At 37.8% G+C, this 21,480-nt stretch overlaps 1 protein-coding gene across 1 annotated transcript in view; it reads right to left on the bottom strand.

The window, feature by feature from the left end:
- The window catches only part of LOC121739957 (alpha,alpha-trehalose-phosphate synthase [UDP-forming]), a 32,706-nt gene extending 11,496 nt beyond the window's left edge, over window positions 1-21,210 (bottom strand). The window contains exons 1-2 of the mRNA XM_042132598.1: window positions 20,828-21,210; window positions 5,481-5,637 (exon numbers count right to left, since the gene is read on the bottom strand). Of these exons, the coding sequence (XP_041988532.1) occupies window positions 5,481-5,637; window positions 20,828-20,958 (288 nt within the window). The 5' untranslated portion in view covers window positions 20,959-21,210. The remainder of the gene's footprint in view (window positions 1-5,480; window positions 5,638-20,827) is intronic.
- Window positions 21,211-21,480: the final 270 nt, after the last annotated feature.

The following is a 21,480-nucleotide window of genomic DNA, read 5'->3' as shown; positions in this document are numbered from 1 at the left end:
GGAAAAAATGAAGTCGAACTAAGGACACACACAATGCAGGGAATACTTATAGACCTTATTTTATGCACGAGCAAGGCATAGCAATGCAATACACTTCGCGAGAATTCATTCTATTGAAAGCATCGCACAACAAGTTTTATTTGTTGTCAGTTGAGGTTCCTGCTATAAAGTAAGTGATATAACGTGGATATAACTTACGAGTAAGTAGATACTTATATATATTTCTTTATTAAGGGGGCGACTAACCCTAAATTGACGATTTTATAATTAATTTTTATATCTGAAAATAAGCCCCGAATTGTTTCATTTTCTAAAATTAGATACTACATTATATTTCCGAGAATTCGATCTGAGCAAAAATACGATATCTTAAAATTTTCTCGATAGAAAAAAATCACAAAGAAGCATCTAAATTTCACGAATTTTTTGTTTATTGCCATAACCGTGCATTGAACTAAGTTAATATTTTAACACATTGTATAAAATTCTATCATTGAGAGATGGATCTAGCGGATTTTTAAAATGTTGTATATTTATCGAGTTATTGAGAAAAAACTAATTTGGCGATGAATCCGCGTCGTTCTTTTTCACCTGGCATATGAGAGACGGGCGTGAGTGTGAAGAGAGAAGGACGATGTATGATTTTTGGGGTTAGTCGCCCTCTTAATCTGTGCTTCTACTTTTTTCATTGTGACATAAAATACTTCAGTAACAAACTGGGTAAATCTCAAACTGAACAAGGATTCGACGTTTATTGTGATGCCTGAAAGACGCATAAAATGTTATACAAAGTAGCGCGGTTATCTCAGAAACTAACAGAAAAAGTTTTGACAAGTAAATTTTTGTGGAGTTAAACCAAAGACACATCACACAACCCATAAAGCCAGTAGCCAACGTATGGTTGAAACTGTGACACGAGTCACATTGCTTACTTTTCACGTTTACTTTGGAGATTCGTAACTTCTCTAATCTATACTAATATTATAAATGCGAAAGTATCTCTGTCTGTCTGTCTTTCCGCTTTCACGCCAAAACTACCGAACCGATTGTAATGAAATTTTGTATACAGATAGTCTAAAGCCTGAGAAAGGACATAGGCTACTTTTTTACTGGAAAAAAGGGTTTTAAGGGGGTGAAAATACGAAAATTTGTTCAAATTAAGTTAGTTCCAAAAATTCATACTAGATGGCGCCGTGCGTCTCTTACATCGCGCTAACGCTTGCCCAACATCTTTCTATAAGAGTATGTAAGAGTATGGCATTTCGAGTTTCGATTTTTTTCGATTGTTATTACTTTTTTTACGTTATTTAATAAGTCAGTACTTTATATTATATACAGTGACGTAACCTTAAACCTATCAATGATAAATAGTTTATGGGTAAAGTTGTGTAATTGGGGGGCTAAATAAGCTTTAAAATTTGGCATAATATATAAAGTTTAATTTTAAAAAATTAAATATTATGTGCACACTGCACAGCTGTTTTGATATAAGGGGTACCAGGGTTTTTTTTACATAAAAGCTTTTGACACCAATTTTGTTGACATCGCGCGCTATAAACTGAAGTCCACGCGGAAGAAGTCGCGGGCAACAGCTAGTGGTATATAGATCATAGTATACTTATAAGCGGCAATAACGCCATTTTAACGTACCTACGTACTTTTTAAGTAATTGATAGTTATTAAGAATCTGTTGTATAATGTATGCCACACGTACTTTACATAACATACTAGCTGTTGCCCGCGACTTCGTCCGCGTGGACTTTAGTTTATAGCGCGCGGTGTCAACAAAATTTGTGTCAAATTTAAAAACTTTTTAAAACCCTGGTAAGTGGTACCCCTCTTAGGGCCGCGCAGCGCGCTATACCGGAATGGCAGCGCTGAAAGTGAAACTGAAAGCGTTTTGTTGACACCGCGCGCTATAAACTAAAGTCCACGCAGACGAAGTCGCGGGCAACAGCTAGTTATGAATAAAAACAATAATAATATATAATAAAGTAGGTATGATTAGTTCTGTTATAATAATGAAGTAAAAAATAAAGCGCCATCTGTTTTCATATATTAGAATTAAAATGTTGATTGCATTGATATATTTTCTGGATGGAATATAGGCCAACACGGTACACTCGAACTCCTTAGAAATGCAGTAGGGGTTCTATAAGATAAGATAGATTGATTATTATTATAGCAAGTGATAATATTATTAAACATAATATTCTAACGTATTAAAAACTATAAACAAAAACATTATAACTAATAAGTATGATTAGTTCTATGTTACAATGAAGTAAAAAAAAGCGCCATCTGTTGAATCGTATTAGAACTAAAATGTTCATTGCATCGATATATTTCTAGATTTTTTATAATATTATACACAAAATATATTTAAGATTTTTTAAATATTATTTTAATACACATCCAAGACCCAGGAACATTGAAAACTTTTTGTTCCGCCTGCGGGACTCGAACCCAGGACCCCCGGGATGAGCGCTGGCCACGCGCAATGCGAAGTAATTTTCATCGATATTTTCATGGAAATAAGATATTTTCCCACATCAAAATGTAGCCTATGTCCTTTCTCAGACTCTAGAATAACTGTGTACAAAATTTCATTGCAATCGGTTCAGTGGTTTTGGCGTGAAAGCGAGACAGACAGACAGACAGACAGACAGAGATACTTTCGCATTTATAATATTAGTATAGATTACAATAAATTATGCTATACATTACATCAGTAGTTATCTGTCATGGAGCACAGTCATCAAGATATTAACCTAATGAAATAAATGCTGTCTAGGCTACAAATTACAACCGTTTTAATCTAATAATTACAAAGACAGCGCTAATTATTGTAGTAAACAAAATTATTATCGTAAGCAACTACCGCACTAGAAATTATTACTTTGAATTTTACTACCTTTTCACGAATCACGACTCAATTGAAAAATGTTGACTTTAAAAGTCATCCTATGTCCTTTTAAGTGCGAGTGGTGGAGACCTTTGGTTCGCACTCGAGAGGGTGCAGTAGACCTACTACGAAACCGTTTTGAGACTCAAACAATGGAGAATGTTACTAGATATGTCAAATTGCTTGAAATTTTGTCACAGTAAAGCGTGTATGTATACAAATACACTAGTTTTTGTTGCAGTCAAAAATACCTTGTAGTTTTGATTTTACAGGGATTCAAAGTTTCTAAAAATATCGATTCCCGCTAACAGTCCCGCGACCGCTTTTGACGTCATAGCACAATTCTGCCGCGCGGGCCCCATACAATAAACGTGATTTTTTGCTCTATGTCAACAACGGCAACAGGCAAGCACTTGAAATTTTCACTAAGGTCTTAATTATATGTGCACTTTAATAATTAATAATAATATTATAATAAAATAAAAAATTGGGCCCCCATACAAAAATCACAATTTTTGGCCTATTTTGCTCTATAAACTATATTCTCTATTTTAGACGTGGGAGAGCCATGCTTCGGCACGAATGGGCCGGCTCGACCGGAGAAATACCACGCTCTCACAGAAAACCGGCGTGAAACAGCGCTTGCGCTGTGTTTCGCCGAGTGAGTGAGTTTACCGGAGGCCCAATCCCCTACCCTGTTCCCTTCTCTACCCTCCCCTATTCCCTTCCCATCCCATCCTTACCCTTCCCTATTACCCTGTTCCCTCTTAAAAGGCCGGCAACGCACCTGCTGCTGCGAGTGTCCATGGGCGACGGAAGTTGCTTTCCATCAGGTGACCCGTTTGCTCGTTTGCCCCCTTATTTCATAAAAAAATAACGGTATGTGTAGTCATGAGCGAGTATGATTAGTAAAAAAATACAAATAAATAATCGGCCAAGTGCGAGTCGGACTGGCGCACGAAGAGTTCCGTACCGCTACAGTGATTTTTGTATGGGAGCCCCCTTAAATTTTTATTTTAATATTATTATTAAATATTAAAGTAAACATATAATAGTGTCATACATATAGTAGTTATTAAATATTAAAGTACACGTTTAATAGTGTAATATTACAGTAGTGTGAAGTCACACGGTATCCAGGCGACCGCGTCGTGCGGTTACAACTACTTGTTTAACGTATAAACTAACTAGCTGTTGCCCGCGACTTCGTCCGCGTGGAATTCAATTTATAGCGCGCGATGTCAACAAAATTGGTGTCAAAAGCTTTTATAAAAAAAAACCCTGGTACCCCTTAAATCAAAACAGCTGTGCAGTGTGCACATAATATTTCATTTTTTGAAATAAAACTTTATATATTATGCCAAATTTTAAAGCTTATTTAGCCCCCCAATTACACAACTTTACCCATAAACTATTTATCATTAATAGTCGAAAAAAATCTAAGCTTGAATGTATGATGATACCACCTCTTATAGAAAGATGTTGGGCAAGCGTTAGCGCGATGTAAGAGACGGCGCCATCTAGTATGAATTTTCAGAACTAACTTAATTTGAAGAAATTTTCGTATTTTCACCCCCTTACAACCCTTTTTTCCAGTAAAAAGTAGCCTATGTCCATTCTCAGGCTTTATACTATCTGTATACAAAATTTCATTACAATCGGTTCGGTAGTTTTGGCGTGAAAGCGAGACAGACAGACAGACAGAGATACTTTCGCATTTATAATATTAGTATAGATTAACTTATCCAAGTAATTCTTTCACTAATATTCTTTATTTTTGACAGAGAATGTGGACTGCTAATAATGAAAATTAGGTAACATTCTCCATTGGAAGAGAATGCCGCGACCTGCTCTAACAACGTCATTTCACGTTTGTAAGAGTAGGACGCAACATTCACGTACGATTGTTTGAGTCTCAAAACCGTTTCGTGGTATGGGCCCAGGTTTGATCCCGGGTGGAGGCGTGAACCAATTAGGCATTTTCAGACCTCAAGTACATAATTCGGACGCTCGTACGGTAAAGAAAACATCGAGAGGAAACCCACACATAGTTGGTCCCAGACATATTATTAGTCATTCCTCTGGACTAGGCCGAATATGTAGCGAGAATGCCGTATGTACATGGGCGCCGGCAGAAATAATTTCCAAGGGGTGCTGTTTAGTTTTCTTTCTTTTCTTTTCTTTTTACTTTTTACGAACAACAATGACTGTATATTTACATCAGTCGTCAACAGAATCATTTAGTGCCGAAACATTACGAACTATCTTTGAACGGCATGGTAATAGGGTTACAAAATGCTCCTGTTGATCCCGAGATTCCCAAGGGGTGCAAGTGCACCACCTAGCAAGCCCCTGCCGGCGCCCATGCGTATGTACTTGGACTACTTGACCAACAGTACGGACATTTATAATCTTGTCCCAGGCACTACAGTATTTGAAGAGTGGTAGCTACGCTTTGAAAATACTGCATAAAACATGGCCTTTACGTCTACGAGAGATGCAAAGCTGCTATATTTCTTTATGTCCTTTTCCGGGAATCAAAGTACTGTAAAGTGCAACAACTATCTTCAGTTACCTTGTCCGAGCGCAGGCCGGCGGTGGGCGTGTTGTCGTTGGGGTCTGACTCCGGGATGCGGGTTGCGGGGTCGTCCAGGTGGATGCCCGGCCACCCCACCCAGATGCCCCCGCCGCGGATCACTACCGGCGCTACTGCTGTCACCAGCCCGCCCGCGCTGAAGACAAACGTGATGGTTAGCTCATTAAGAACTAAAACTTACGTATTAGGACGGGGCATTGATTATGAACTTAAACCAGCTATAGCCGGTCATGTTTTTAAACCGACTTTCACAAAAGGAGGAGGTTCTATGTAGTCTATATCGGCTGAGAGTATTATTTCAAACTTTGCAAAACAAACGCAAATAATCGGCCAAGTGCGAGGCGGACTCGCACACGAAGGGTTCCGTACCATTACAGAGAAAAATTAGGCCAACATTTGTGTTTCTTGTATGGGAGCCCCCTTAAAAATTAATTTTATTTTGATTTTAGTATTTGTTGTAATAGCATAGCGGCAACGGATATAGACAATGTGTGAAAATTTCAACTCTCTAGCTATTACCGTTCTTGAGTTACAACCTGGAGACATACAGACGGACAGACAACGAAGTCTTAGTAATAGGGTCCCGTTTTTACCCTTACCCTAAAAAGAAAACTTATTAAATTGTTACATTTTTAAGAATTTAAACAACAAGATTCTGACGCAGTTGGTAGAAGTTATAATAAGCAGCCTATTACGCTATCATAGCTAAATTACAGCACGATGACAAACCTATATGAATATTTAATAGACGGGAACACTCTCATATTATACTACAATTATACTTTATACGTGGGAGAGCCATGCTTCGGCACGAATGGGCCGGCTCGACCGGAGAAATACCACGTTCTCACAGAAAACCGGCGTGAAACAGCGCTAGCGCTGTGTTTCGCCGAGTGAGTGAGTTTACCGGAGGCCCAATCCCTTACTTTATTCCCTTCCCTACCCTACCCTAATTCCTTCTCATCCCTACCCTCCCCTATTACCCTATTCCCTCTTAAAAGGCCGGCAACGCACCTGCAGCTCTTCTGATGCTGCGAGTGTCCATGGGCGACGGAAGTTGCTTACCATCAGGTGACCCGTTTGCTCGTTTGCCCCCTAATTTCATTAAAAAAAAAAAAAAATTAAAATAGGTGCGAAACCCTAGTCCCTAAAGTATTTACAAAACAAAATAAAAAATAGCTAAGTACTTTCTTCATTTTCATGGTCAATAAAATGCGGAATTATTTAAATAAGTATATACCTCTATAATCTGATTTAACGTATTAATGAATTTAACGTAAATCTCTGTACGTTAAATACATCAGAACAATATTGTATGAACTTCATAATTATTATGGTACAAGGTCGAGCATGTTTACGCATACAACTTCATACACGCGACAAGGACGCCTCCGTTTACAGTTAATTTACCTCCGATACGTACCTCTTTGGGCGTACGACATAAGAATCATTATCAAACAAATATAAATAAAATAATATGTAGGACGTTCTATACATAACACCTCGGTAAACCACAGTTCTATATTATCGTAATGGTGGTTAATTAAATTAGAAAACCGCGACACGGTTATTTTTAACATACAGTGCCTTCTTATCTTTTTTTTATAAAAAAAGTTTTATTTCATGTACTTAATACTTATCAAAGAAGAAATCATAATATTACCATCATCTTAGAACCTGCAAATAAATTTTCAGGTACCGTAACTGAACACTTAGGTATAATGTTAAGAAATTTATTCTTAAAAATTCTACCTACGTGTTTTCCCAAAACTTTGTAGCACAGAAATTCGTTTTCCGTAATTAAAGTATTTTTGTCCTTTCTAGGGACTCCATGTCACCAATCACCATACCAATTTCATCAAACTCGGTGCAACTGTTTAAGCGTGAAGAGGAAGCAGACAGATCATAAACAGTAAACACACTTTCGCTATCCCATAAGTGTAGACATTTTTGCATAGTAATCCAAAGAGTTACGAAAAAGTTTTAACAGAAACCGTTTTTTTTTGGAGGTAAAATCATAAAATGCATTTTTACGTATTCCTTTGCTTCCATAAAGCTGCAGTTTGACCCCGAGTGAGGGCATTGAGAAGTTACCAGAGTGACCAGGCATTGACCATGAAATTGAGAAATATTGATGAATGATGAGGAAATATCAACCAAAACACAATTTTGTCACTTCAAAATCCATACTAATATTATAAATGCGAAAGTCCGTCTGTCTGTTACCTCTTCACGCCCAAATCGCTGAACCGATTTCGCTGAGACATGGAGATGCTTTGAGTCCCGGGAAAGGATGTCCTTGACCGTACATTTTGTACAGGATAAAAAGTAGCCTAAGTATGTACTTAGGCTACTTTTTATCCTGTACAAAATGTACGGTTCCCGCGCGAGCGTCATCTAGTACGTATGTGAAAACTGAAAAGTAAAACGTCTTACTCGGGTGCCCAAAATTTTAATTTGACTGGATCGTAAAATTAGGGCATTTAAACAGCTCAGTGATGGTTGTGAGATAATATTAAGAAAAATTAATTAAAAAGGCGTACTTGCTCTTTATAAACGTAATAAAGAAAAGTCGGCTCTTTAAATTATTCATATAACACATCTATCCGCCGACTGAAAAGTAATTAATTAAAAAATAAAAGTAATATCCAACCTTGGATATGATAATTCTTGATTAAAGTCACGGACTTTGAAAGGTAAAATTTCTAAGATAAGTATGTTATTTTTTTTAATAAATTTTGTGTATAGGTAAGTTTTTAGTAGTCTCAGAGATTGTGTGTCAGAGAGTCGATCATTGTGAATTGTGAATATCATACATATTAGAGATCACACTCAATCACACCAAGTTACATTTAGAAAACTTTATCAGAAGTTTTTGATTTGCATGGTGGTGACGGCCTTGCACGAATTTGCTTACATTATTTTTCAACGCTAAAAAGCTGCTGCTTAATCGATTTTTTATTATGTACTTATCTTTTATCCCGAAAAAATGTAAGGTTTCCGCGATATTTATAGCTAGTGCAACATTTAATTAAATTTCGCAGTGACATAGCCTTCTTCTTTTTCCACAGGGGTAAAAAAAGCAAATTTAACGGGCTTTTTTACTTCCATAATAAAATCGGGCATCGTTTATGTCTATTTTATTTCTTAAGAATGGCCTCGATGGTTATTGTTTTATGTTGACGCTGGTTTACAAACATACAATACTAGCTGTCCCGGTGAACTTCGTCTCACTTAAAAACCTTCCCTGTACTTCAAGGATTATTTTAAGACTAAAATTAGCCCAATCCGTTCAGCCGTTTTCGAGTTTTAGCGTTACTAACACAATTGAAAATCCATTTTTATATATATAGATATAGATTAATCTGCAATGCGTTTGTCGTCTGTCTGTGTCAAAGAGAAACGCCTCTGACGGCCATTAGTGAAGTTCGTGATCCTTATCAATTCGAGACCTGGGGGCTAAGCCAAAATGTTTTCGTTTTCACTTCGTTATAGAATCGCCGATGAAAATGTATGGAATTGACATAAGCGTTCGTTAATATGACGTTGATGTTCGACTCGTCTAATGTCAATTCCATACATTTTGATCGGCGATTCTATAACGAAGCGAAAACGAAAAAGTTTCGGCTAAATGGCCTGGACAGTAGACAGACGATTCTGTAACTTTTTAACTACAACTTAATAGTAAGCCGTAATAGCTGTGTAATATTATGTCATACAACATTATTTACGGTACTATCGACAAAGCTGCCACTCGACCAGAAACACAATACAAAATGTTGAACAGCACCGTTGAATCGGGCGCAAGCACTCGTAAGTACCGTATATAAAGAGTTCTAGCATGCGTCGATGCGGTCATTTCCATTAATGCTTAATAACCACTATCAGGCATTCCGCCATACTGAAATAGAGACACAGTACAATGAGGGTGTTTGAAATTCTATTTGCCACCAGGTGCCGCTGTAGCCTGAGGGTCTATCGTGTCAAATAGGCATATTATCGTGACACATGACAGCTATATCGTGACAACACATGACAGCTAACCCTTAAGTTTCGGTCTGTCCGTCCGTCTGTCTGTCTGTCCGCGGTTTTGCTTAGGGACTATAGGACCTACAAAGCTGTAATTTGGCATGAATGCACATATTAATGATGCCAACAAAATGGTACATGAAATCTTTAAAAAACTTTTTTTATGGTAAGTACCTTCCCTACACATCAAGCGGGAATGAAATTTTTTTCGCGTCCACCCCATCGTGTGGGGTGTCGTTGGATAGGTTTTTAAAAAATATTATGAGTATTCATAGATCATTTTCCGATTTAGGGATCCGTTTGTGAAAAGTTTTAAAGTGTAAAAAATCGTTAGTCCAGCCCCCTTCTACCAGCTAAATGGTTGCTTCTGGAAATGTGAAAAAAATCACGAGAGTAGAAAATATGCTGATTTTAAAAGGAAAACTATCACGGCTAAGAATACTTCATAAGTTATTGAGTAATAGTCGATCAACTAAAAAAAATATATTTGGCGAAGTATATAGTGAACTTTTCGTTCAAATTCCTTTGAACGTAACTGAGATGATGTTGTTAGTAGTGTAAAACACGTTATAAATGTACCATCGAGGAAGTTGATTCCTATGCAATTGACAGACCAACGTTATTTGGTCGAATATGTCAATTCAATGTTAATTGTGATCTGTCAGCTGGGTTTGACGTAACGAGACCAAACTACTTAGGTCCCCGATTTGCATAGGAATCAACTTCTCTGATAGTACATTCATTGACCACACAAAAATTAAAAAAAAACTAGCGGTAGGTACTACGGAACCCTATATTGCGCGTGGCCTGACACGCACTTGGCCGGTTTATTTTATTTTATTTTGTTTTTAGTATTTGTTGTTATAGCGGCAACAGAAATACATGATCTGTGAAAATTTCCGAAGTCTAGCAGCTATAGCGGTTGTTTAAATACAGCCTGGAGACAGACAGACGGACAGACATACAACGAAGTCTCAGTAATAGGGTCCCGTTTTTACCCTTTGGGTACGGAACCCTAAAAACCCTCATTAGGAAAAACTAAATACATTATTTATAGACATTATTAAAACTGTATGCACAAGAAGTAACACGGGTAAGACGTCTTCGAAAGATTAAAGTTCTGCAAAGTATAAAGTGGATATTAAATTACAAGAGCGAAGAATAAAGTACTTAGTTCGAAACTTTTAACTTTTTGAAGTTTGAACTATCAAGAGGATAATTTTGTATCAATTATATTTTATAGACACTTGATAAAATCAATAAATGTTTATAGCATGTATCGGAATATACATAGGAAGCGCCATTTATTTAGATAAGTAGGTGCATAAAACCCATAAAACCTATTTCTCTATCAAGGGATTTTCCAACATCAAGATAACAGTGGAATACATTATTATCCTCCTGTTAATTACCCGAGATCTAAGTGGACTACACTAATTGACAAGTGACGTCATAGTTTCTGTAGTCTATTTAAAGTGCGATAAGGCTTTAAATGAACGTGGGCGGGGGCGCTGCTGGTAAAGGAGAACTGTCAAAAATGACGTTTTTGTATGATAGCAGCGTTAGTTCCTTTTTTCGCCACGTTCATTTAAAGCCTTGTCGAGCTGTACAACTAGACAAGTGAGTAGTGACGTCCATGTTTCTTTTAAACTTAAGTTTAACTTAACGATTATTGTTAAGTACAAAATTTTGTAATATTTTTTCCCATAATCGGCTATCTGGGGGCACGGGAGTGCCCCCGCCAAGATGAACCAAGCGAAGCGCGCAAGGGCACTACCTACCTTTTCTCGAAACGTTTCGTCGTATTTTTGAACCCTCGTAACTTTGGTTTGAATAATGCCAGACAGTTGAAATTTTTATATATAATGACATGGGTATAGTTATTAAATGCGCAAATTTTGAATATCGTAGCTATTATACTTTAGATTTTATAGGTGTCCAAAAATCCACAATTTGGTCACTGACTCACCGATCATCAAAACTGTTAGGGTACTTCCTGAAGTCTTAGAAAACTGAAATTTGGTATGTAACATAATATTAGTACTGAAACAACATAAAAATTATCAAACCCAACTTAACCTATATCCGTACCATTATAGAGCAAAATTAGGCAAAAATTTGTGTTTTTTGTATGGGAGCCCCCCTTAATTTTTTATTTTATTTTAATATTATTATTAAATATTAAAGTAGACATATAACTAAGGACTTTGAGAAAAATTCAAGTACCTACCTGTTGCCATTATTGATATAGAGCAAAAAAGGCCACAAAATCACGTTTGTTGTATGGGAGGCCCCTTAAATATAAATTTCATTTTGTTTTTAGTATTTGTTATTACGGCGGCAACAGATATACATAATCTGTGAAAATTTCAACTCTCTAGCTATTACCGTTCTTAAGTTACAGCCTGGAGACAGACGGACAGACATCGAAGTCTCAGTAATAGGGTCCCGTTTCTACTCTATGGGTACGGAACCCTAAAAAATGAACTAAAAGAAAAAACAATGTAAACCAGCTTACAAAAAGAAATGAAATCCCACCAAAAACATTTTCATGTAAAAATGTTGCCAAGATGAGAACATAATATTATAGTTCGTCGTGTCAAAAAGTAGTGAGATCTCATGTAGAGCCAAGTTTCTAACCTTACATACTCAACCCTAAATCTAAAAACCTTAATTTTACCCTAAAGCGCGGCAAAATATTTGATAATATTATAATGTGTCAGCCGCACGAGGAGAATCTATAAACTCTACACATTAATCAAAATCGGTGGCCTGGCCATTTATCATTAGTTACTGTATATTAAGTTCAAAGCCCTGGCGAATAACAAAATGGCCAAGCCACCGATTTTGACTAATGTGTAGAGTTTTTAGATTCTTCTCGTGCGGCTGACACATTATAATATTATTATCAAATATTTTGCCGCGCTTTAGGGTAAAATTAAGGTTTTTAGATTTAGGGTTGAGTATGTAAGGTTAGAAACTTGGCTCTACATGAGATCTCACTACTTTTTGACACGACGAACTATAATATTATGTTGTCATCTTGGCAACATTTTTACATGAAAATGTTTTTGGTGGGATAGATTTATGTAGCAAGTCACGATACAACACTTTAATTTTTATGGTTCCATACCCAAAGGGTAAAACCCGGACCCTATTACTAAGACTTCGTTGTCTGTCCGTCTGTCTGTCTCCATGCTCCACCTTAGGAACCGCTATAGCTAAACTTCTGAAATTTTCACAGATTGTGTGTATCTGTTGCCGCTATAACAACAAATACTAAAAACAAAATAAAATTAATATTTAAGGGGGGCTCCCATACAACAAACGTGATTTTTTTGGCATTTTTGCTCTCGATATCAATAATGGCAACAGGTAGGCACTTGAAATTTTCACAAAGGCTTTAATTATATGTCTACTTTTGTTATCACATTTTGTTGACTCGGACGAAATCGCGGGCAACAGCTAGTTAATAATAATATTAAAATAATATAAAAAAATAATTTAATTCCCATACAAAAAACACAATTTTTGGCCTATTTTTGCTCTGTTAAGAAGTGAGCACACTGAGACGGGCCGTGCCGGGGCTCAGCGTGCCGGGGCTCATCGCAAAAATCCGCCTGCATACAATTTGTATGGAAGCGGATGCGCGTATCGCACACTGTGTCGGGGCGCAGCGGATTTCCGCTTCCATACAAATTGTATGGAGGGGGATTTTTGCGATGAGCCCCGGCACGGCCCGTATCAGTGTGCTCACTCCTTAACGGTACGAAACCCTTCATGCGCGAGTCCGACTCGCACTTGACCGATTATTTTTATTTTACTCGAAGTGACGACTGCAGACGAGTTGAACCAAGTAATTACGCGTACATACATACAAAGCGGCAACTGAATAATTTTTGTCGTATGATTATTCTCGATCGATCGGCAACATAGTCGATATGTCGCAGCCGACTGGTTTAAATAGCCGTTCAATCAAACAGCTAGCCCTTTGACTGGTCAACGCCATTCAATCACACGTCTAGCTTTTATATTGAATATTTTAATCGCTCAAAACGTTCAACAGCTGATTCAAAAGCCGCCGTCTAATTGAAGTAGTTCAGCGCGCACCGCTACGGCGCTAGGTGCGTTTTATTTCGGTCGTCGGCTGCGACAGATATATTATTAAAATATCTATAAATATTTTATAGTGGCAGTGAATGTTGGATTGTTTTTTCTAGATGTTTGAACAAAAATGGATCAATATTTACAAATCATTATATCCAGAAGTCTGTATACGACTGTTTAATATCCCTAATCCCTTTATTTCCTTTTGATCCACATTCGAAGGAATCGAAGGGATTTGAAGGTCGGAACGGGTGCGGTCACCAATAAAACTGTTTGAAAAGTTGTGAACCCTTATACCTACGTTTCGCATGTTTGGATACCATATCGGGTTTATTTGGTAACGATTTAGGTAGATCTGGATTAGAAATTTTAATGCTTATTTCTCGGTTCAAACGTGATAAATCAGATCTATCATCGATTGTATCAACAATGTAAAGTTTTTACATTTTTGTGTTCCACAAACCTATTTTTTTATTTATTTATAAAAAGATTAAAATGTAGGTCAACAATAATTTAGATCTTTGTGTACATTACATGCGAAATTAAAGATGATATCAGGATTGTGAAATCTCTCACCGTGTTTTCACCTTTTGTTATGTTTCGATCAAGTTTTGAACATACGCCAAAACAACCTTGTAAGTCCCTAGTGTCTAAGAATATTTTTGGGAGATTTGTATGGGCAACACCCGAGCGTCATGCATTTGCTCTTTCAGCGCTGCTACTTTCACAGTGAACTCTATAAGGGACACGTACACACATAAAGTACTATCACTTAGTTTTGTTACAGCCTGTATATTAATTTTAGAATGAAATTAATGCGTAGCGTGTTTGCTGATAGCGTTTAGCTTCAGTCGCTATGCACCGTACGCAGGTTCCTATTGATTTATCCCGCACTTCCTTGGAATGATATTGAAAAGGTCACCCATAAGCCTCGTCCCAACTCATAAATCTGATCTGACCTTGTCTAGTGTTTACGTGATTTTCAGATTCGCAAATGTAAACGGGCACTGGAACGCACTGGATTGCAATTTACCAAAAATGTGCTGGATTTGATTACTGGATTGGAATAATGTAAGCCGGTCATTGTTGTTGACAATGAGGCTTCATTGTAGGTACTAGGTAAGTACGTGGGATGTCTAGTAATTGTGTTTTAAGCGAATTCATGTCATTTAACAATTTAGCAGCTACATAATGATCTTTCAAGTTTCAAGGCTTGCATTTTCAACAGCTAATGGGTTTTTTATTTGACTGTTAAAGAAGTGAGGGTGTATTATTTTAAGATTATAGTTAGGACAAGACAGGTATATGAAAAATGAAAATAATTACGTTTTCTAGGTATGAGCAAAAAAAACCGAGACTGCAAGACCACGAGAAAAATTTGCCTTGGTCTTGCAAAATGGCAAGACAAAGACCAAGATTTTGCTCATCAGTCATCACCAGAGTAGACAGAATTATATCATCACTATCATACCCATAAAATTAAATGACAATGTAGATATTTTCCGTACTTTTTGTCTATACTTATAAAATTACATGTCCTGACTGACTGACTGACTGATTCATCATCGCTGAGCAAAAACTGTAAAAGTTACAGCCACGAAATTTGGTGAGTAGGGTTGTTTTATTAAGTAGACACCCACTAAGGAAGGAATTTTGAAAATTTTACCCCGAAGGGGGTGAAATAAGGGTTGAAAGTTTTAATGAAAGTCCGTCATTTCTTGACTTAGAAACATGAAACTTGGATACGTATTTAAGCGTTTTTGGAAATTCTACCCCCAAGGGGGTGAAATTGGGGTTGAAAGTTTGAATGAAACTCCGTTATTTCTTGAGTTAGAAACATGAAATTTTATGTTTGGGTTACTGACTAAAAATGATTGGATACCTGTTTAAGCGTTTCTGAAAATTCTACCCCCAAGGGGGTCAAATAGGGGTTGAAAGTTTTTATGAAAGTCCGTCATTTCTTAAGTTAGAAACATGAAAGTTCATTTTTGGACTGCTGATTAAAAATGAATGGATAGGTATTTAAGCGTTTTTAGAAATTCTACCCCCAAGGGGGTGAAATTGGAGTTGAAAGTTTGAATGAAAGTCCGTCATTTCTTGAGTTAGAAACATGAAACTTTATTTTTGTGCTACTGATTAAAAATGAATGGATACGTATTTAAGTGTTTCTGGTAATTCTACCCCCAAGGGGGTGAAATTGGGGTAGAAAGTTTCAATGAAAGTCCGTCATTTCTTGAGTTAGAAACATGAAAGTTTATTGACGTTTGCGTTTGACGTTTGCTTAAATAGGGTCCGGTTTTACCCTTTGTATAAGGAACCACAAAAACAATTAAATTAAGAAATTTAAAAAAACCCCCGCCAAACAACTTTAAAAAGAAATGAAATAATATTTACTGCCTTTAAGTTCAAATAATTTCTAACTTGTCTAAAGTAATATTTTAGTCCAATAATTGTTGTCACGGTGTGTCGGGGGACCGCCAAGTAAACTACAAACTACAACCGCCAAGACGCTGATTATCTCGACTCAGTTCGCTGTGAACTGATCCTTAAACTTTAATGTTATGTGAAATCAAACATCTACATTAGCGGTCCCCCGACACACCTTGACAACAATTATGGACTAAAATATTACTTTAGACAAGTTAGAAATTATTTGAACTTAAGGGCAGTAAATATTATTTCATTTCTTTTTAAAGTTGTTTGGCGGGGGTTTTTTTTTAATTTCTTAATTTAATTTTATTTCATAATTTTTAAACTTGTGTTGGTTATAGTGCAGAATAATTCCTATCAACAAAATCATATTCTCATGATTACCATATCTATCAATGTTCTTTTCGATGAGGCCGTTAATATGAGCCCAAACATGAAACCTCCACTTTGGGTTCATAGGAAGCTCGGTTCCTAGGTATAGAATCCAGGTGATGCTGCAGCAGCAGCATGTAAATATTTACTGTCTATCTACATCTTACTGGTTGTCAAACACGAAACCTCTGCTCTAAGTTGGCGAGGAGTTGGATATCCTATTGACTACCAGCTGACGCTGCAGCACCAGGTCAACTTTCCAGTAATATGTGTATATGTATATTGTATACTCACAAATGTCACGAACTAGAATGAAATATAAAACCTTTTAAACGACAACAAGTTGCTAACGGCCTTTCATGAACCAGATAAACCCTGATTGTCCAGCACTGAGCAGGCTGATGATGATGAATTATAGCTAAGAACACTCTCGATCATGTCAGCTTTTAAACAAAAAAAACTAGATCAAAATCGGTCCACCCGTTTGGATGCTACGATGCCACGGACAGATACACACACAGACAAACAGACAGACAGACAGACAGACACGTCAAACTTATAACACCCCTCTTTTTTGTCGGGGGTTAAAAAGGAGAAAACTATTTTATCTTTGTTATTATACTATGTTAACGCGGATGAAGTCGCGGGCAACAGCTAGTTGACGATATATTATTATCTTGAAGTCGGAAGTAGATTAAAACAGTAGATAGTAATCTTATATATAAAAATGGATTTTCAAATGTGTTAGTCGCGCTAAAACTCGAAAACGGCTGAACGGATTGGGCTGATTTTAGTCTTAAAATATTCGTAGAAGTCCAGGGAAGGTTTTAAAGTGACACGAAGTTCACCGGGACAGCTAGTTTATATATAGTAATATAGTATTTTGTTACACATTGTCTTAGCAATGATAAGTAGACTTTTACTAGATTTTGGATTTTTCTTACACTTGATAAAAAAAAAACGAAATTAAACGTGTATTTGAGTTACGTCAGAACATTTGGCAAGGGTGCAAAAAAGCTTCAAGCTCTTTTAAGCATTTCGAAAGTAGACGAAAGCTTTTTAGAAAGTTCAAAATGAATGCAGTAAAAGCAATGTAAAAGCCAGAATGAGCTTCGTAAAACTAACTATATCAGCTTCGAATGTAAATATTTTTATTTCGACTTGAAGCTGTGGGATATATTTCACTTTGAGTGTCCGTAATTTACTTTACAGCCTTTCCCAAAGTGGGCGATAACGCCCCTGAAGGTCTGAAGGGGGGCGGCGTGGACCCAGAAAAAAATGGGGGCGTTGTGTAGAGGCTTGGGGGGCGATTTATTTCATCACGATGCATTTTAAATTGAAGCTTTAACGTTGTTAGTGGCGGCCGAAAAGGAAGAAGAAGATAGCATGCTCGGTCAGGCCGAAGCCCACTGACGTCATTTCAGACGTTGTATATATCTTGCCGTTCTCCGAAACTTCGATAGCGCGATGCAGGAATGTTAGGCGGATTGTGGGTATCGCCACATCACTCCCCCCCGAAGACCTGTGGTATTCTTCGATGCGCTTGAGTTGTCAGGTGTGGGCCGAAGCTACGCGTGCAATGACCAGGAGAGGGACCCCGTGCTCTGCTTGTTGACCGGTCGTTGTAGCCTATGGCTGCCCCGTTCAAGCCAGACACGGGTTCGACCGGCGCGGACCTCCAACGCGGCTTATGGTCGAGGCGACCCGGTTATGCTTGATGTCTGCTGACGTGGTGCGGAGGGGCGGGCAGTGTTGATGATGATTGATGTCCAGAAGGATGCGTGTTCTTGTCGGTGGTCACCAATTTAACGTTGTTAGTGGCGGCCGAAAAGGAAGATCTTCCGACCGAGAGAGATAGCATGCTCGGTCAGGCCGAAGCCCACTGACGTCATTTCAGACGTTGTATATATCTTGCCGTTCTCCGAAACTTCGATAGCGCGATGCAGGAATGTTAGGCGGATTGTGGGTATCGCCACAAAGCAATGGGGGGCACTAAAATATAATTTGTTCTTAAAGTGGGCGGTAGACAAAATAAGTTAGGGAACCTCTGCTTTATTATTCCTTTATTAGGATCAAACCTTTGTATTTTTTATTTATTTTTATGAAAGAAGGGGGCAAACAGGCAAACGGGTCACCTGGTGGAAAGCAACTTCCGTCGCCCATGGACACTCGCAGCATCAGAAGAGCTGCAGGTGCGTTGCCGGCCTTTTAAGAAGGAATAGGGTAATAGGGGAGGGTAGGGATGGGAAGGGAAGGGAGTAGGGGAGGGTAGGGAAGGGAATAGGGTAGGGGATTGGGCCTCCGGTAAACTCACTCACTCGGCGAAACACAGCGCAAGCGCTGTTTCACGCCGGTTTTCTGTGGGAACGTGGTATTTCTCCGGTCGAGCCGGCCCATTCGTGCCGAAGCATGGCTCTCCCACGTATGATTTATTTATTACATTACTAGCTGTCCCGGTGACGGGTGAACTTCGTGTCACTTTAAAACCTTCCCTGGACTTCTACGAACATTTTAAGACTAAAATCAGCCCAATCCGTTCAGCCGTTTTCGAGTTTTAGCGCGACTAACACATTTGAAAATCCATTTTTATATATAAGAAGAAGAAGACTAGACTAGATGGGGGTTGTTCTTGGGTTGGGTTCACTACGCTAGACACCGGCCTTCATGACGCTCTCCATTCTGTCTTGTACTAGTAATATGTATTCTGTGATTCTGCCAAGGACGCCACAGCCCACAAGTGGCGTAATATGGTCACGACTAAGCTCCTAAAGGGGAATCACGACCCTCAGCAATGAGGAACACAACGCGAGGAGGAGACTAGATGACACCCGCAATTTTACGCCAAAATTCGTTTAACGCCCGGAAACCGTAGCTGTATATTTCCGGGAAAAAGTATTCTAGATGTAGGTACTTTGTCTCCATTCCAAATTTCAGCAAAATCGGTTCAGCGGTTCGACAGTGAAGAGGTTGTAGACAAACAGCCAATTATTATATACTTTCGCATTTATCTATACAGTGTGTAACAAAAATAAGTGATAATACTTTAGGGTGTGTACGTGTTCCTTGTAGAGAGTTCACTGTGAAAGTAGCAGCGCTGAAAGACCAAAATTTTTTTTCACTTTTGTATGGGCAAGGGCCTGAGCGTCACGAGTTTCCCCATACAAGTGAAAAAATTTTTTGGTCTTTCAGCGCTGCTACTTTCACAGTGAACTCTCTTCAATTGCAATTCAAGCAACACGTACACGCCCTAAAGTATTATCACTTATTTTTGTTATTATAAAAATGGATTTTCAATTGTGTTAGTAACGCTAAAACTCGAAAACGGCTGAACGGATTGGGCTAATTTTAGTCTTAAAATATTCGTAGAAGTTCAGGGAAGGTTTTAAAGTGACACGAAGTTCACCGAGACAGCTAGTAAATAATATTAGTTTGGAAGTATGGATGAAAAAAAAAGAACATTAATTTACTTACTTACTTGTTAAAGATTTGTACGCACTACGCGCTTGTTTAAAAATAGATAGTTTCTTTTAAAATACTTTGAAATGTTAATTGAGTTGTTCAGACTTCAGACACAAAATCAATGAATTCTTCGAGTTCTTTGACTAAAGTACTAAATAGCTATAAATAGGCATAAAAAAATAACGCTGCCAATTGCCATCTTGTCACAATACAATCAGCTGTTCACAGAAATGACAGCTTTGGTGTTTGTTTATGCTTATTTAACATTTTTTTTATATTTTAGGGTTCCGTACCCAAAGGGTGAAAACGGGACCCTATTACTAATTTTTATAACTAAATCACGTTCAGAGATTTGTGATCACGGGAGAAGTCAGAAGACGCGTGAGAGCGCCTGACGGCTTCCCGAACGTTCCAGTAACCGAGAGAATCATACCGCGGTGCACTGTTCACACTTCACAGTTATATTACCCCTGACTTCGCCCTGACGTGACCTTTATTACAAGCAAATAAGAATCACTTTCACGGACACTCCGAGGTAAAACGACTGATCGGGCTAACCTTGGAATTTACTTTAAAACAAACCAAATTCACTGGTGCCTGATAATTTTATTTAAATTAACAATTAAAATTTTACTTTATTATCTTAATACTTAGATTTGAATTTAAATTTTCATACACTTGCGCGTGTTTTTAGACATCATTCGTAATTTATGTAAGGAAAAATGTACTCACCCTGTAATTTTAGATTTTTACAGCATTTTTTAGCATGACAATGAATTAATTAGCTTTAAATTCTACGGATTTAATTAATAATTCAACGGAGATATTGACATTATAGATATTACGTCTTATTGACATAACAACACAAGTCACAACAACACATATCACTTAAATAATACAAATCAAGCACATTATTGACAAATTCTTACCTGGCCTTTCTCTCTAGTTCACCGGTTTTCTCATTTTTCCTCAAAACAAACGGTAATCTGTTCGAAACAACAATCATGCTCCCTTTGCTGTTGCACGCCGAGCGACTAACGCCGTTTTTCGATTCACTCATTTTTCTCGACGGTCTCCCGGCCGACCAATCACAGCGAAGCGTTTGCGCGTGCGCGGAAAAGAGAGGGAATTTTGAATATTTTTTTAAGCACAACTATTTGTTTTGTTTGTGTACCGTGACATCGCACGCGAGGTTACTCGGTTTTATTGTATAATCTCGGCCGCGGTGATGATACACATCATCGGCTGACGACGGTGGACTGTTTTCTTTGTGTGTGCTAGGTGCCTTTATAGACTGACGCGGCGCAGAGGGTGAAGCTACTCGTCTCGGACTGAGGTCTGAGTGTCGTAAAGACGAAGAAGGTTATCAGTGGACTGACCCACAGGGGTGGAGCTAGTATATCGAATTTTATTTGTCCTCTTGTAATCGAAGGAATGATGTAGAACTCAGAAGGCATCGGGCATTTAACTATTTAAATGTAGTTGCATATTGTATTATTTGTTAATGTTTAGTTTGTTTACGTCCCACTGTTTTTAATTTACTTAGATAATAATGAGTTCAATATTGTTATAAATTTGTTTA

This window comes from Aricia agestis, chromosome 2 (assembly GCF_905147365.1).
Source record: "Aricia agestis chromosome 2, ilAriAges1.1, whole genome shotgun sequence".
Classification (NCBI taxonomy): Eukaryota; Metazoa; Arthropoda; class Insecta; order Lepidoptera; family Lycaenidae; genus Aricia; species Aricia agestis.
This window is presented reverse-complemented; position numbering and strand designations above follow the sequence as displayed.